The sequence below is a fragment of the Symphalangus syndactylus genome, chromosome 12 (genome assembly GCF_028878055.3).
Source record: "Symphalangus syndactylus isolate Jambi chromosome 12, NHGRI_mSymSyn1-v2.1_pri, whole genome shotgun sequence".
NCBI lineage: Eukaryota > Metazoa > Chordata > Mammalia > Primates > Hylobatidae > Symphalangus > Symphalangus syndactylus.
This window is the reverse complement of record NC_072441.2, coordinates 127,970,625-127,989,355: the sequence shown is the minus strand read 5'-3', so window position 1 is coordinate 127,989,355 and position 18,731 is coordinate 127,970,625. Positions and strand designations below refer to the sequence as shown.

General features: G+C 38.1%; 1 protein-coding gene across 14 annotated transcripts in view; it reads left to right on the top strand.

The window, feature by feature from the left end:
* ELAVL4 (ELAV like RNA binding protein 4) overlaps positions 1-18,731 on the top strand; it is a 157,166-nt gene that overhangs the window by 49,411 nt on the left and 89,024 nt on the right. For 3 of the 14 annotated variants that reach the window (XM_055254800.1, XM_055254798.1, XM_055254789.1), the window contains exon 1: positions 11,834-12,113. The exons of 3 other annotated variants lie outside the window; for them this stretch is intronic. In XM_055254800.1, coding sequence (XP_055110775.1) covers positions 12,105-12,113 — 9 coding nt within the window. In that variant the 5' untranslated portion in view covers positions 11,834-12,104. Of the gene's footprint in view, positions 1-8,722; positions 8,853-9,141; positions 9,305-11,833; positions 12,114-12,742; positions 12,880-18,213; positions 18,233-18,731 lie in introns of those variants that run through there. 8 more of the 14 variants (XM_055254799.2, XM_055254786.2, XM_055254791.2 and 5 more) reach the window with 6 other exon arrangements.

Sequence of the window (18,731 nt, the reverse complement as noted above, 5' to 3'; positions counted from 1 at the left end):
CTGAGTAAACCCTACTGAGAATTTTGTTTGCTAATTAAAAACTACTTATTTATAAACTCTGACATATTAGAGCTGGCAGAGACTTCAGGAATCATCTAGTTTCATTTCTTATTTACTCAAGAAGATTCTAGTCCAGAGAGGAGAAGTGGTTTACCTGAGGTCATAGAATTACTAGTAGCAGAGATGAAACTGGCCTTGATGTCTCCTGGCTCTTCCTTTATGTTCCCTAGTGAATTAAAATGGATCTTACTTTCACAAACATGCACTAAGCACTTACTGTGTATAAGGCCCATTGTTCTAGGTATATTCTTCAGTTCTCTTACACATGCAAATGTGTACAAATTCATGTTAGGTAGATGGTTCAGTTTGGCTAACTACTGATACCACGTCAAAGATATAGGGGGAAATCTGTCTTTTAGCTATCCATATCATGGAATTGGCAAACATACATTGATAATAAATTTTTAATAGTGAAGATATCCATTAAGATTACTGTTCTGAGTCCTTGTGTGTTTTGTTTCCTTTTGCCCCAAGGTACCCATGTGCTAACAAATAATAAAGAAAAAATTTCAAGCAGGAGTTTTTACATTATTTGAGTTGTGAAACCTTGAAGATGATGTAAGCATTTCAAAATCCTTGAACAAGATGTAAGTTTTAATGATATGCATAACATATATGACACACATTTACATTCATAGGATTTTTGAAGGCTAGCGAAATTTTTTGCAAGCATTCTTATTTCACTGACAATGGAAAAATCATCAATGTGATGATTATTTGATTATCCCATGGTCCATTTTATGGATAATGAAGTGGGCAAAGTAGGTATCAAATAATAAAATTAGTAAATACTCTTTATTCACTCTTCTTAGTAAGGGAGGAATAGCAAGTGGTTAGACTGAATAGTGAGTTCAATATCAATAACCCTTTTAAAATAACTTAAGTGTAATTTCTATAATGACCTAGGATTAACGATGACTTGATTAAAAAAAGGAAAAGTTATGTTTGTGAGTAATTTTAGGGAAGGACCAAGGCTTTTCTAGACACTCAAATTTTGTAGAAGCCTAGCATCATTGTGGTTACCTCAAAATATCATAAAGGAAGGTTAACATGAAATAAGCACTTGTAGCAAATAAGGCTTTGGGTGTTGTAATGTTAAAACTTCTGTTCAAAAACCTTACATTAAAAAAAAGTACTCATCTTCATTAAAGATGTGATCCTTTTCACAGAGGTATTTTGAACTTCAAGCTGCTGTTGCTAAGGGGTTGCTAAGGGAAATGAGCTACTCAGCATTAATGTGTAACTTTACTCTTCTGCTTAAAAGTAGTTAAATCATTTCCCCAGCTTTAGAGTCAGAGAATGGAAGAACTAAAAAGGGTCAAGTGGAGAGTTGCCTCTTTCTGACAGTTATATAGCGTGCCTCTCTTGGTTTTCACATTTTTTTATTCACCTCTCATAGAGAAAGGAATAAACCTTTCTGGGCATAAGAGAGTTGAAAACTAGACTACCAAGTAGGGCAGGGCTTATAATAAATGTAGAATGTCCCTGGCTAAGGCAGAAGGGAAGTGCCTGACCACTGAAAGAAAAGCAGCCATGGGCTGTTGATCTAAGGCTTCTGCTGGTGACCAACCTCAGGAAAGGGCTTTTTATAATAAGTCAGCATTAAGGATGACTTGATAAAGAAAGTTACATATTAGTGAATAGAGCATTGACCACCAAATAATTATACCCTAAGCAATTGGTTCCGAAGTTTTTCTGAATTATTTGAAATCAATAATTTATATCTTTTCTTGAGTGCCCACTATATTCCAGGTACTGTTATTCTATGTGCTGGGGTTATAAGGCAAATAACGTACAATTTCTGCCATGCAAGCTCACAGTACAGTGTGAAAGTAACAATGAACTGGCTGGGTGCAGTGGCTCACACCTGTAATCCCAGCACTTTGGGAGGCCGAGGCGGTGGATCACCTGAGGTCGGGAGTTCAAGACCAGCCTAACCAACATGGAGAAATCCCGTCTCTATTAAAAATACAAAATTAGCTGGGCATGGTGGCGCATGCCTGTAATCTCAGCTACTTGGGAGGCTAAGGCAAGAGAATTGCTTGAACCAGGAAGGCAGAGGTTGCAGTGAGCCAAGATCACACCACTGGTGTGATCCAGCCTGGGTGACAGAGCGAACTCCGCCTCAAAAAAAAAAAAAAGAAAAGAAAAAGAAAGTAACAATGAACTATAATCCATTGAATGCAATCTGTAATTGAATTGCTTGAAAATTACTGAAGTCTGGAATTACGTTCACAGTGGATTTTTAATAAATAAAATTTGGAAATATTTGTAAAGATTAATGTTTTGGGACTTTAGCAGACAATTTCATCTGAAGATCAGTCACTCTCTACACCACTTCCAAGCCTGGGGAATGGAATAGCACATGCACAAAATAATGTAGACAAAATGTTTCCATTGTAATCCTCATAGGACCAGGGTTCTGTTATCACCTCGTGGCAGAATACTGAATTTACAGGCATAGATTATTTTGATTGTTACTGTTTTAAATGTCAATAGAAGTCAAAGACATTATTTTGAATGTTAGTTTTTGAGTATAGAGTAACACAGAAAATAAGACTTAAATATCTTTAGATTCACACTTTCCTATGTAAGTTGGTATGTTATAGAGAAAAGACTGTGGACTGAGGTTGGGCATACGTAAGCATGAAACCTAAATTGACCTCTTACTAGTTACATGATCTTGAGAAAATCAGTTAAATTATGTAATCTCTAGTTTTCTTATTGGAAATCTCGGAGTTGTGAGATTAAATGAGATTTATAGGCACAGCACCTACCATAATGTTCAACACACAGTGAATGTTCCGTCATTATTAATTCTTGTTCCTTTTATAAAGAACGTACTGAATAAGAGGTCTGCCTGTCCACAGTCGTCATATCATAATATCCCTCTATTTATAGCTTTTAAAAATGGAGGAGGTTGGAATAGATTCAGAGGAGCCTTCATAGGGGTTCTGGCTAGGATGCGATGGCTGTCAGTATCTCTTTCCTTTCCCCCTACCCCACCTCTATTCTTATATGAAAAATATTCTGCATTTTCCTAGCCAATTCTTATCATTCTTTGGACCTCGCCTCAGTTCAGGCTTCTCCCATGAAGCCTTCCCCATCGCTCCAGATCTCATCCTCATTATCAACTATCTCTAACACTTAATTTTGGTATTCTTTTTACATCCTTCCTTAGGCTATTAGGATTCATGTGTAAAAAGGAAAGCTCCTTCCCAACCAGATTTTAAGCTCCTTGAAGGTGGGGACTATGACTTCTATTTCTTTTTATTGTTCACACCAATAATTTAGCACTGAACTTTGCCCACAAGATTAAGTAAATGTTGATCTGCAGCAGGCACTTTTTAATTAGAACTGGAACAGACCATTCAGCCTTTGTTAGTTATGATTTTCTTGTTATTCTCTAGTTGTTTTGAGAGTCTTTATGTCATATCTTCCTCAACAAGATTGAATTATCCTGAAACTAATACTAATTTATGCATTTCCTCCCCATTCTACATATTAGTAATAATTGCTGCCATTTAGAGTGATGCCTCCACCAAGCCTATGTATGTCTTGTTTTTTTTTTTTCTGGCAACAAACCATAAGTGAAGTATTATTGTGCCCATTTTACAGGTGAGGAAATTGAGGCTTATGGAGCCTAACATATCATTTTCCCCTAAGGAGATGTTCAGCGACCCCTGGTTGAATCAAACAAAATGGGCCTTGGGACAGTACTTGAAGTGTTAACCAGTGGAACTATTGATCTTCATTCATTCCCCATAACTCAGCACTACTTGGAAATAAGTACATATAACTTAATTCAACTACTGCTTGTTGAGCAACTACTGTATGTAAGGGTTTTTTTCAGGATTAAAAGAGGAAAAACGGGTAAGGTTGGGGACTTAGATACTCATCCTGCTTTCTAAAATGCTTTGCTTTCCAGCTTTAATCTTTTGTACTGGCCGGGCGTGGTGGCTCACGCCTGTAATCCCAGCACTTTGGGAGGCCGAGGCAGGCGGATCACGAGGTCAGGAGATCGAGACCACAGTGAAACCCCATCTCTACTAAAAATATAAAAAATTAACCAGGCGCGGTGGCGGGCGCCTGTAGTCCCAGCTACTCGGAGAGGCTGAGGCAGGAGAATGGCGTGAACCCGGGAGACAGAGCTTGCAGTGAGCCGAGATCGCGCCACTGCACTCCAGCCTGGGTGACAGAGTGAGACTCCGTCTCAAAAAAAAAAAAAAAAATCTTTTGTATTTCTCCCACTCCAAATTTACAGCCTGATCATAATAATAGATTAAATGAGATATCTTGAGGACATACCTAGCTAAAAGCATGTCACAAAGAAATCTTTTTAAGAAAATATTTTTAAAGAATATTTTTTAAATTTTTTAATCTTGCTATTTTTTAGTTGAGAAAAAATTGAGCATGACTTTCACCTTCCCTTTCCTTTCTCTTCTAGTCTGTGCCCATCTTTCTCACTGATTCAACAAATATTTACTAAGGCTGGGCACAGAGGCTTATGCCTATAATATTAGCACTTTGAGAGGCTGAGGCAGGAGGATCTCTTGAGGCCAGGAGTTCAAGACAAGGCTGGGCAAAATACCAAGACCCCTATCTCTACCAAAAAAAAAAAATTCTTAATTAAAAAACACAAATATTTACTAAGCATATTCTTTTGTGACATAAAGGAAGAGATATCTTACTTTTAGATAAGGAAGACACCTTCCTAGAAGTATGCTTAGATACTATAATTGTCACTACTGTGGGGTTGAGTAAAATTGTGTATGTCTGGTGCCTAATACAGTGTTTGGTATACAGTAGACTCCTGGTGAAATATAGCGTTTTCATTTGTGCTTTAGAATTCCTGTTAATTTCGTCCGGGTGCGGTGGCTCACGCCTGTAATCCCAGCACTTTGGGAGGCCGAGGCGGGCAGATCACGAGGTCAGGAAATCGAGACCATCCTGGCTAACATGGTGAAACCCCATCTCTACTAAAAACACAAAAAATTAGCCGGGTATGGTGGTGGGCACCTGTAGTCCCAGCTACTCAGGAGGCTGAGGCAGGAGAGCCGCGTGAACCTGGGAGGCGGAGCTTGCAGTGAGCTGAGATGGCGCCACTGCACTCTAGCCTGGGCAACAAAGCGAGATTCCATCTCAAAAAAATAAATAAATAAAATAAAATAAAATAAAATAAAAACTCTGCCCTAACTGGCAAGTCAAAAAATTCCTGTTAATTTCGTTATTTCTTCTTCTCCTCCCCTTCTCCCCTCCCCTCCTCTCCCTTTGACCTTTTCTTCCTTCTTTCTCCTCCTCCTCCTCCCTTCTTTTTCCATGGATGTACCTTCTTTGCCTTTTACATCTCTTCCTTTATTATTAGTTACAGAATTATAAATGAGTCCAGAATTTTTTTAAATTCCATATCAAGTCATTTTCAAAAATTTATTAAACTGACCAAACACTATATCCTTTAATGGTATGAATAGCTACTCCATACTTTACCTGCTCGTGCACTTAGATTTATAAAAATTTATATATATAGCAGGGTTTTTTGTTTGTTTCTTTGTTTTGGTTTTTTATTTTTAGTAAAGCTCACCTGAATTGATACGAAAAGGCCCCAAATCCCTTAATGCAGGGATCTTCAGAAATCTCTATGTGTTTTCACATTGACCCTGCTGAGTTTTTTGGGGGGTTATGATGAAGAATATATCAGGGAAAAGTCCAGACAGCCATTCCACCTAAATCAGATGCTTGGATGAATGTGTATTTACCTTTTCTTCCAGAATTTTGTAAGTAAGGTAGTTTTCCTGTACTTCAAATTTTCTTTCCCAGAAAGACATCCTAGTGCTTTAAGAGTATGGTCAAAGGCACATTTGAAAAAGTAAGCATAAACTGACTCTGGAAAGGAACCTTTTACTTTCAGCTGCTGCTCTTGCATAAGGCTTAGGAATATGAAGAGAAAGCGGGAAGATGAATATGAATCTAACTCTTAGGTCCATTTACCTGCACAGGTGAACTCTTGGCGATTTAGACAGGTTAGACATCCATTTGTCACATTTCCCCCCACAGTATCATTCTTCTAGCTTTCCCACAATCTGTAGTAGACAAAACTACTTAGGAAGGAGAAAGGCATTATTGACTATCAGGTCATATATCTCACAGAGAACATTCGACAGTGAATTTCTGATAGACTCCTTCACATCAATCTGGTGCATCTTTCTTGCCTCTGTAGTGTGTTTGCGTTTTCCTATAAAAATTGATTTAATGTTTCTACATGATAAAGAAAAAAAAAGACAGAAACCAACACCACAATTCAACAAAGGAAAATTAAGCTTTAAATTTTCTCAAAAGCTTTTACATATAGTATACCATTTTCTGGGCGGACTGATTGTATTTTTCCTAAAGAAAGAAATGCCAGCAGCCTAGGTTTATTTTTCAAGGGAAGAGGTAAAGGATAAAACGAAATTGAACCACAGGAAAATGTCAGGTCATAGTCACTGATGACGCTATTTAAATGGTGTGCTATAATCACATTAGGGAAGAGCACATGGAATTCCTGATTTCTGCATGACAGTGAAGAAGAGCTAGCAATTATCTATATGTGTGTGTGTGGATATGTGAGTGTCTGTTCACTCTACCTTCCCACCCCATTTTGCTAATTCAATTGAGGGGCAAGAAGAGGTAATCCAGACAGCCGGAACAGGAGGAAAAGGTCTGCAGCTGTGTTCGGAGGGACTGGTGTGAAGAGAGAGGCTCAGTCTGACTTGGAGTTTTGTGCTGTTGCACGTGAATGCTCTGGAACTGCCCTAATCGACTGAAAATGAGCCGGCTACAGTCATATGGAACAGGTCTGTTTAGCCACATCGCTGGGTAGCCTGGCAGATGGTAGACCGTCAATGGGTGGTATTGATTGGCTGGATTTGCCTTAGGGTAACAAGACTATGGGTCCTTAGAAACCCGCTTCATCTTATTTTCCTTTGTGCAGCTTCATACAGTAGTGGTTTTCTCTTCTCACTCCCCCCAGTCCCCAGTATCCCCTTTTTCCCTTTTCAAATTAAAAGTCTTCCTTGGTAATCAAAATAGAGAGGTTACCTTGAGATAAACACTCTTTAAATTAGCACCAAGGCAAGAAAACTTGAGAATATTTTATTTACTAGGCTGATTACATTTTAATGTTTGAAGAAAGTGACATTTTTTAATTAGTGTTTAAGACATATGGTGAGTGTACAAATTAGCTTATTTCATACAACCAGAATTTGATGAGAGCAACTCCTCCTTCTCACTCCCCAGTTAAAAATTGTCACTTGAAACTTAATATATTCAAGGAGGTTCAATGGTATTAAGTGATGCCGTCTTGACTTAAAGGTGAAGGACATAGTCACTACTGTGTATGGCTAAATACAGCCTGTATGGGCTGGGAAAATATTAGTGTCAACACCTGTGTTTGCAAGAAAATGTGGAGGTTCCAGACCTCTAATTTTGTCCAGCCAAGAAAAGAAAATCCCAGGTATCTGTGTGTGTTGGTTTCTGTTTTAGACACATGTGGAACATAGAATGGTGTTGCATGCTTTATAAATAATAAGATCCTCCTTAAAATCAGGCCATATAACAATATAAGTGATGTAATTTATTTTTGTTCAGGTGGTTCTATATCCTTTTAACATACCCCAAATCACTTGGAGCTTTCAACTTGGGACATTCTATTTATTCTTGGCAGAGGAGCAGATTAATTGGAATAGAGTGGTACAAAGGAGATGCCAAGTTAGCTATACATCCAAAATAGTATACGACAGAAATGTTCCACTTCGAGGCAGATCTTCGGGAAAAAGAACAGCAATGGGTAGAGATATGTGATTGGCTTGCACTTGTGGTTGTTTATCACTATTCATATAATTGTATTTTTAAAAGAGAGGCTTAAGATTTTGTATTTGTTTTTTTTCAGTGTCTTTACTTTTAAGCTTTCAGTTATTTCTTATCAGGAAAGACCCATATTAAATAAACCTAATTTCTACTCAGAAGAAAAGTTGCACCCTTAAACTCTTGCCTCCATCTTGTATGTGCTTCATCCACATGCACACTTTTGAGTTTTCATCACTGTATGTGAATATTTTTCTGTTTTTGCTAAAGAGAAATATTTCCATGAGGTTTTTGGCCTTCCCCATTGCTCTGTGTTGATTGTATTTTCCTTGTTCATCCTTCGCTGAATGAAACAAAGCTTGCTTGTGTTTCATTCTTCACAGTTCTTATTAGAATTGGTGGCAGTGTTTTGTTTTGTTTTGTTTTGTTTCGTTTCCTTGCTTTAAGTCAAGAGAAGGAAGTTTATTTATTTATTTTGACAAGATACAGTGAGAGACAATCTTGCCTGTTAGGATGCTAGTGTTTCTCATGTCACATTTTACACCCAAAAGCTATTCCAAGGGAAAAAAAAAAAGAAATCTTTTAAGATGGTTCATTTGAATCTGTGCACTCTACCCACCTGGTGGTTATATAGTGAACTGTTACTTTAAAGAGTAGTTTAAACACCAGCCATGTTTGGGGCAGGCTGCTCTTGCAAAGAGAGCAGTACATATAACAGGAGTCTACTGTGTGTGAGATAAGGGGAAAATTCAGCTCACTGACTAGAGGTTTTAATGTACGAACTCTAGGGAAATAATATATTGACTGTTCCGTGGTGCGCAAGAAAATTGAAGAACCCTTTGCAGACGGAGTGCTTTGCAAAGGATTCTATCTGTTTCTCTTAAAACAAAATCTGTGGCAAGATGTTTGAAATCAGCAGGACGCTTAATGCTGCTTTGTTAAATAATGAGGTAATATTTTGTCACTTTTTTCTGGGCAGCATCTGTTTTTCCCCCCTCTTCTTTTTTTTCCCTATATTTATGAAGGATTCTTTTTTTTCCGCCTCATGGAAGTCAAGGAAATACAATTCACGCTTCCATTTCTGTTCCTTCCTTTTGGTGCTTTTGGAGCTTTTGGAGAATTTGGTTGTCTTTTTTTATTTGCAGTTTCAGCCGGCTGCTGTTTCCTAGCCCATTGTGCCACGTAAGGCTTCTCCACTGCGCGGAGTAGGTAGTTATTAACGCTGAATTGGCTTCTGGTACAGTCCATCTGGACTCTGTGTGGGAAAGCTGGCTGCCGGCGACTGATGCTGAGATATCTGCAACCTTTGGGATGTGTGCATGGTGGCAAGGGGCTGACTGATATGAGATTACTTCTTTTAAGGGAAATTGTTATTAATGAGTCAAGAAACTGCTCATTTATGGTAAGAGGAATACAGCGGCGCTGGCAGCCCCACAGTGCTGGGATATCATTTTTAGGTTGCCTTAGCTGCTTGAGTGAGACAAGTTTCTTTCTGTGGTGGTGGATTGTGGCAGAAAAAAAAAAAAATCATGCATGACTAGGAGACTCGCCTGCCTGATTCTTGAGATAATATATTGAGAATCTGTTGCTTTACAAATGTCACATCACTGATGTAGCGGTCAGCCCCTCACTCTGAAAGATGAATGGTACTATTGGAAATGCGATAATAAGGTTGACTTTTCCCAACAATAGGATTCTGCCTTTGTCTTTAGAGAAAAGGCCTCTGAGGACATTTGTGCATTTGTTTGAGGATTCTGTTGGAAGACTTTAGAGTGGAGGTTTGTGGAAAAGTGATCAATATACAAAATGCATGAATTTTTAGCCTAGCAAAACCAGCTAGTTATTTATACTGTATATACAGCTACTATTTTGGAAAAGTATCCAGAATACCTTTTAATATACCTAATGTTGATTTGTGGTTCATTAAGTGTACTGAGGTTAGTAACGATGGGAGAAAAGGGTTTTTAAAATTTTTATCTTTTATAACCTCCAGAGAAATCTAAGTAAATATTTTGTTCCAAGTGAGCTGTTTTTATTTGTGTTTGTCAGCATTGTCTTAATGTTTACTTTTCACAATATTTTAATATTGGTGAAATTGCACTCAGAGTTTATGTTGTTGATTTGGGGCACACATACCTACTCTGTGTATATATGCCGAACCATTTAGAACACTTTAACCTGTGAATTCACCCTCAGTACACAGTTCAACAGCTACTGTAGTACTATTATGACTCACAGGACATTTTATACATTTGCTAAATAAATTACTTTAAAAGTTTACTTAATTGAGTATTGTTCCACCTTAAGGAATTATAGTTTTAACATTTTTACTTTTCTATTTCATGTATTTTCATTTATAATAGCTGAACGTATTCATACTCAAGTCTAATGGATTATGCAGTGTACCCAACACATATTGTTTTATGATGTATCTGTATTTTCTGAAGTGTGAATATATACGTATGTTTATATGTGTGTGTTCATGAAACAGCATCTTGGACAGAATAGTTTTGATCTTGAAAAATGTAAGGTTATTTTCTTTTCTAATAATTTTTCACAAACCCATTTGTTCTTGGACTTTGAAACCCAGAAATATAGCATATTTTTTGATCTGTATTTCTACTCTGCCTAGTTCCATCTCACTGCCAACTCTAGTCAAAGATTAAAGATTACGTTGAATTTTGTCTTTGGTAATATGTGTTACCACTGTGTATTTATTGAAGAACAAATTGATTAAATTATGAGTTAAATAAATAGTAACACATTAGTCTTTTGCATAGGTGTGAAGCATGAACTTCTCAGGTAAGCCACTTAAAAAACCCAAACCAGAACAAAAAATACACTACTGAAGGCTTGGTAGTGTAGAGGTTATTAAATGTGTAAATAGGCAGACAAACTGTATACCTTACCACACACTGGCTAAATGTCTCTTTGCAAATTTCTTAAGAGGCCAAAGAAAAAAAGACATCCCTTTGAAGGAGAGAAGCAAAATCACTTATTTAGTTAAGCAAAATGAGCACTCTGCACAGGTTTTGAAATGAGGCTGTTGTCAAAAGCATGTTTTGCCTTTCTCTAAAGCGGTAGGAGAATGTGTTTTAGTGGATTTTTAAAAATTCAGATCATGCTCCTATCCAACTTGAAAAATAAATTCATTTAAATAAATCATTCATCATCCTCAGTTTTGAAAAGCTCAGACAGAAGACAGAAAGGTAGAGGCTGACAGCTGCCCCTTCCTTACCTCCACCATTTTTTTTCCTTTTGTTTATTAGGAAATAGTTTTCTGAGACAAACTTGTATGAACCTAGTTCACGGAGCAAGCTTAATCCCCAACTTGCTTGCTTTTGAAATGTTGGCCATGTTAGCTGGAGAAGGAGCATTACTTACTAAAAATCAGCAATATCTGGAAATAATAAAGTTAAATTGTAGATGAATTAGCACATTAAAGTGCTTTTGTTGTATCTTTAAGCCTACAGGCAGATCATTAAATATGCATTTCTCTAGAAAGCAACTGTCTAGAAAGATAAGGTGGTTGAAAATATTCTACAGTGGAAAAGCCCTCCATCAGAGGAGTGGGATGGTTTGGCCCTCAGGACGAGAAAAGAAGGACCCTCCCACTGTTAGTTAAGGTTTGCAAGCCTCCAGTGACCTGCAGTTGTTACAGTACTTTTGAGCTGGGAGGAGGGAAAAGGTAAAAATACAAGTATGGCTGTTGTTGCTTCAGCCGGGCCTTAATTACCAGACACAAGAAGCAGTTCAGAAATCTGGTCTCTGTTGTTGTAGAGGTCACCAAATCATTAACATCGTCAATCTGGCAGTAGCTAATTTAAATAGCACCTGATGTTGCAACGCCTCCCTTCGTTTCCCCAGCCAATCAGATCCAGGCTTCGGCTGACAGATGGTCCCATAAATGGATGTAAAAAGGGGAAGCTTCGAGCCAATTTCAGCAAGGCTCTGTTCAGTTGTTCTTATCTACATCCTAGAATCGGGGGTTTCAGCTCACTGCTCCTTTTCTTTTTTTTCTTTCTCTCCCCCGCCCACCCCCCCCCAAAATAATTGATTTGCTTTACAATCATCCACACTGTGTTTTGTGGATCTTTAATTATATATAACAATAGTAGTCATTTTAAATATATATTCTGAAATCTTTGCAAATTTTAACAGAAGAGTCGAAGCTCTGCGAGACCCAATATTTGCCAATAAGAATGGTTATGGTAGGTATGACTAGATTTATAATCTGTTGTTTGTGTTGCTGGAGGGAAGAAAAGCATCTACACCTTGACCAGTCTTATGTCTGCACAAGAGTTTAGTTCTGTGCTGCTGTTCGGTTCCTACATTTACTATCTCTTTTGTGTAGAGAGTGCGGGTAGGTCCTTTTATTGAAAAGCAATGGGGATATAAGATTGTCATTTTTAACAAGTCGTTGTCAGTTTTCCCTTCAACATAAAGGCAAGGGGTGGAGGGGGAGGGCTGAAATAATTGCTGGCTTATTGAAAGAGGTTATATTACTTGAGACATAATGGCAAAAGAAGGGTTTTCTTTTTTGTAAGGGAGAGGGGGTTTGTCTACGTGCCTGGGTTTTGTGGGGCTGGGGGTGGATGCAGCGGGGTTAGGAATCTCTCAATGTCCGTGCTGGAAATTTAAACCTCGAGAGGCAGCTCCTGGATACTGAACATTGAGATGGGCAGTTGTGTTTCGGGGGACTGCGCAGTCAAAACGGCAAAGAGAGTGATTTATTTGGGCTTCAGTAAATGCTGCATCTTGTATTTCAAAGAGTTTCCTGTCATGACCTCATAAAAAAGAGGAGGCGGCTTGTATGTGTAGCAGTGCCTGGCGTGTTGAGTTGTTGCTTCCTTCTCTGGGCAGCAGCTCTGTAAGAAGGAATGTCAGCTTTTACATAACGTTCCTTTCCGCTTTTGACACACTGTGTGAGGGTCCATCTTCTTCTGATCACAGATGGAGTGGAATGGCTTGAAGATGGTAAGTGAAAAGAGGAAGGCAGCCTGGAGGTCCCAGCCCTGTGTGTGTGTGTGTGTGTGTGTGTGTGTGCTTGTATGTGTGTATGTGTAAGGATGCTGGACTGTGCGTCGTAAATCACTGTGCTGATCGTTTGTGTGTGTATGTATGTGTGTGTTTATTAGTATTTCTCTTTTCTGAAAACCAGAATCCATCTCCAAGTGTAATGGCACTGCATGCACACAAGGCACACACACTGCCTCTTCCAGCAAACACACATTTTAGCCAAGGAAGGTTGGTGTCTTTTTTGACAATCAATGTCACCGTCACTGTTGGCTGGCGTGTCCACAGCCTCTGTGAGCCTTCAACGGAATTACACGACTGCTAAAGTTAAAGGCACATTTCTTTTTCAGTCTCATGCTAGGAGTGATGGGGAAGGATGGGAATGAGGGGTGGAGGAGGTGAGATTCAGTACCAGCAGATGCAATTGTGAAACAGGACTTTCGGATGTGGAAGGGGAACTGGAAAACCTTTCTGCCGAAGTAGTAAATCTATTTTTAGCATCATCTTTTTCTGAAAAAAGAAGCAGGGAAACTCCTTGAGTGCCGCTTCTGTCGCCTGATGTTGACCCTGAAGATATGGCACGAAATGGCATGATTAGATGCCACGAGTGCCCACTTTGACTTTGAATTTTCACCAGCAATAGGTTTCACGGGGTTTCAGAGCTGGGTATGGGGGCAGGCTGTAAATTAATAACCATCTTACTTATTTTTCCCTAGAAAAGCCTGGGGAGGACTTTTTGCTCTGCATAGATGTTATAACAAAGCTGTGGTCTTTTTCCCATTCTTAGAGGATTGCCTTTGTCTGGCTGCTTGTTTTGATGGGTGTAAAACAAATAAGATTAGACCGAGCAGCCCAACTGAAAGCGATAGCTGGGAGGAAAACCCAATGAAAGGTTGCCGGGGAAACGAACAGAGGAGAAGCCGAGTAGGGAGCAGGTGGCTATCATGAGAACACACTGCAAACAGTGTAAAAAAAAGGGGAGGGGGACAGGACCTCGATTATCTTTGCTGTTCTTTGTGGCCAGCCCAACTTTAATTATTCGTTATTAATAGGTGTTAATTACATTTCTAACTCTGGTTTACAGTGATTTTTAGAAATCTATTTTTAAGCATCTATTCTGTCTCCCCTGTTTTTGTGTGTGTGTGCGTGTGTGTGTGTGTGTGTGGTTTTTGTTGTTGTTGTTGTAGTTGTTGTTTAAAAAACCCAGAGAGGAGGAGAGGGGGAAGGGAGGGTAGGGAATCTTGCTTTTTTTTTTTTTCCTTTTTCCCCCTTTTCCCTGCTATGAAATTGTACATGCGAAAAATCTCAAGGAATCCTGTGAGACCATTTGAAAAAAATGTAAATTATATTGAATGAAGTTGACGGAAGCATAATAGTGAACTCCCACAGCTGATAGGTTCTGCAAATGATTTCTTAGAAATGTCCAGCAAATATTCATAGGAAAAATATAGGTAGAATAGATCTACCCTAAGCAATGATTTGGGGTTAGGTGATATTGGTATTTTTACTAAATCGGATGTTGATACTATAGTTTCAGGGGAATTCATTGTACCTCTCATTTTTTTTCCTCAGTAGAAATTACTTTACAAAATAATAAATTAAGATCTTTTTGCTTTCCTTCTTTCCCCATGCCCACAGTCACAGGATCCATCAGGCTTGCACTGTCATAACCACTGCCTTCCATTTGGCATTTGGTCCTGGTTCTGGTCTTGGCACAAACTGAGAGAAAAGCTGATTTTTATATTAGTGTCTTTGAATGTCTGGGACCCATGTGTGCACTGGGTGACAAGCATCTCTCTTTTTTTCTCTAAATGCGTTTTACTAACAGTCTCTTTTTCTCATGATGGTGGGTACCATAAGGATTGAAAGGTGTAGTACTTGGGTGAACAGGAGATAGCGTAAAAACAACTGAAATGGTGATCCGTTAGGGTTTTTTACTAAAGGACAAAATAGATACATGATCAGAGAGCTAATTGTAAGCCCAAAAATGAGAGATTTAAAAATGCTGAAATACATTAAAAGATTAGGAAATATAATTGGCTTTATTGAAAGTACCCTTAATTTTTACTCTCTTCATTGCAAATCCCCCCCCCCCAATTCTTTTTTCCTTGCAGATGCGTCTTTTTGTTTTCTCTTTTTATTAGGGGATTTAAAAATTTTGTTTTTACTCTTGAGGTAAAAATAAATAAACTTATGATTTTGGTCATACACTTGAACCTTGCGGCCATATGTTGAGTGCATAAGCCTGTGTGTCACCTTTAAAAAAATAGAATTTTTTAAGTCTCTAATATAGTTTCCTTTTTTATTTTCTGAGAATTTTCTGGCAATTTTTAGTTAGGGGAAAATAATTTCTGTAAGAAGTGTCATCTTGGCTTAGGTTGTAAAAAAGACACGTGGTTCTAATGCTGACCTTTCTCGATCCTTTGTCTTAAAAATATTAATGCCTACTACCTTCATGTGGAGGTGTGCCTTTATGGAAGCACAAGGCTGAATGTGCATTTATTAAGAAACAAAAATCCAATTGGAAATATTTCTGCAAAAAACATCTGACTAAGTCGCAGTTTTAATGATGAGAATGTCCATATATCTCATAGTAACATAACAGCTAAATCATTTAATATTTAAATTTTTGAAAGGGTAAAATTAATATAGATGGGGAAGTAGCTGAAAAATTACTTTGAGAATCGTTGATTTACAAGACAATTTAATATCTCATTTTTTTAAAAGCTAACAAACAACTTAACCATTAATTTGTGATCTCAGTCCCATTCATTTCTACCTGCTATTCATTCAAGTCATTCTCCTGGCCAGATACAGATGGCCTTGCTTCTGTTTGTTGGTTTGCACAAAACCTTAAAACTTTTTCTCTCCCAATACCCCTTCCTTGGTCCTTTGAAAATGAGGGTGTTGTTATGAGAGGAAGGCCAGATTGTTGTGAGATAATAACAATAGAGTATTTAAAAAGAGAGAGAAAGACAATGAACTGCGCATTTGCCTTTTAGTTCTAAACTTAGTCTTGAAATTGGGTTTGGGACACTTTAGACTTCAGATATTTTAAACTTAGGATTTCTATTAGGGATAGGCTATTTGAAATTTCATATCTAGAAATTATTGCATGAATGGTGCTTTGTGTGTGTGTGTTCAATATCTCTAAAAGGACTTGTGGATGAATTGAGGTGTTTTTCTCAAGTTAGAGTTACTATGAACAACAATAGGATTTCCTCAGAGTAAGTCCTTTTCTTTGGTTTGATTTCTTCCCTTTACACTTATTTCCTTATTATAGATGGGTTCTTTTCCTATATGTAGGCCAAATACTATTTCTTCCATGAGGAGATATGCTGCTTCATTTAGCCCTGAGCATCTTAATGCCTTATTTTAATTTTTTTAAAAAAAGAAACAAATTGTCTGTATGTACCTCAAGTAAGAAATGGTTGTCTTCACAGAGGTCATCACACATAGACAAAAGTACTTTGGCCTTGACAAATTTCTTCATTAGCTCCAGTGATCTGTGGCCACCAGGCAGTTAATTTGTATGCCTAGACATTTAATATGTACATTTGTTGGTGAGCTGGCCAGCGGATGCTAAACACACGAGTATGCGCTGGCAAATGCTGCAATGCAGTATTTTTTTCCCAATGTCATTGGGAATTTTGGGGCTAGGAAGGGACATGAACATTTTCAAGCTTTTATCTTACTATTGTCCAGTCGACGGGCCATGTTGTACAGATTTGGTCAATTCTCCTTTTGAAAGTAAAATCAACCTTTCATTTACCACTATCCATTCCCCCGTCCATTTAATGTATATGTGGAAAGTGTGTGTGTGCGAGAAAGAGAGGCAGAGAGACTCTGTGCGTATCAGTATAAGTGTGTTGCGGATTCCTGCACCTGTCTTAGGCTTTCCTTATTTGGTATTACTAAACATGTATACACACTTACTTGCAAGTATATGTGCATCTATAAATGGAAAGAAAACCAAACTGGGCTGCTTCCCATAAGAACTGGTTTCTCTTCATGACTCCAAGAGTTCTCTTATTAAAAAAATATGAAATTTCAAATATTCATTAAAAAAGATATATTCAGACCCTGCAGTCTGTTAGTAACCAAACACCTTTCTTTAGCTGCCACTTAAGAAATTATAAGTGTGCAAATCCATAACAATGTGTGTGAGCTAAAAGCCATCCCTTCAATCAAGGGCCTGGGTATGAATTAAAATGTGTGTATGTGGATATGTGCGTGTGTATGGGGTGGGTGGGCAGGATGTTTTTCTTTGAGGGCATTTGAACCTAGTCTTTACCATTGGTAAAAATAAGGAGGAGGTAAGATGGAAGTGTTAACATCTGTGCTTTGCTTTGTAAGTTGGTGTGCAAGTGTGTGTGTATTAGGAACATCCTTATATTTTTGAAATCTCAACGTATTTTAGGGGTAAAGGGCTTTTATAGGTCACTGGCTTTCTAAGGGTAAAAAAAAAAAAAAGAAAAAGTGATCTGTGGGTGGGTGGGAGTCACAAGCAGTAATTGTCTTAAATTAGCTATTTAGCAGTGAAAAGGAAAAAAAGGCTGGAGGACAAGAGTGTAGAAGAGTACCAACATGTGGGTCTGCATCTTTCCGGTATAGGAGATAATGAGTGATAAATTTGAACTGGTGCAGTGCAGGATGCCCGATAATTTCTCAGAACCTTGACTTTGCAGGCCCATTACTTCCTTGCTTGCTTGTTCACACCTTTAATTATATCCAGTTTGGGATGCTAGCTGGGGGCACCAAAGATAAGCCATTTTGTTTGTTGTTTACTTCATTAAGTATTCAGGCAGTGTATTCACAGTAGCTTTGGAGCATCAGTGTTAGGAATTGAGCAGTTTGGAAATGGAATTGTTAAAAAAGAACAAAAAAATAAGACAGCAATCAGCCAGCTAGCTTGCTTTGGATGTTCACATCCACTCTGCTTAATGGTAATATTTATGCTTTCCCTTGTACGTTAATTAAGAAATAACTTACGCAGTGTCAGGGCTCTTAATAGGCTGGTGACTTTCTCTCTCTCTCTCTCTGTCTCTCTCTCTCTCTCTGTCTCTCACTCCAGCTCCAGCTATCTCTTTCTCTCCACCCCACCCCTGAGACTGTCTTTGCTCAGACCATTTTAGGACCAACCAGTTTTGCTTTAGGGGAGCTCATATTCAGATCCTTGCTGTATCTAATACCAAAGGTATTTCTCCCCTCAATGAAGATCCCCCTCTACAAGGATCAAGAAATGCTGAGAGCCCTAAAGGAATCCTTAAATACATTTTGGTTGAGAAAGCAGTAGAAGTGTTGAGGAAATAAGGTCAGTGTAATTTTTGTGCTTGCGTTTTTGTTTTTTGTTGTTTTTGGAAAGTCTTATTTTTAACCCCAAAAGTAAAATGCAAAACTAGCATATGTGATTTTTTAATGAAAAAAATATATATGTCATAGGTCTCTCCTGAAAATAACTTCCCTTGGACTCTTCATTTGAAAAATAACATGTAAACTTTAGCTTAATTTTTGAATTACTCATTTTAAACTATAAAATACAGTTCATAAATATTTTTTCTAAAGAAAGTTTAGTTCTTTTTTCAGGCTATGGGGAAGCAGAGAAATGACCCAGCAAAGATGGTGAATTCTGAAAAAAACACAGCATGGAGGTTTCCTCTGTCTGCACTTCGTGGCATTGAATCTTCTCCTGCTTCTATGAGTTATCCTTTAGCCCTTGAAGTTGTTTTGCCAACAGTGTTCATAGTAGAGACTGGCTGTCATTCCTTGTTGGGTGAAGATGTATTTGTTGAGGACTTACTATGTGTATTTCT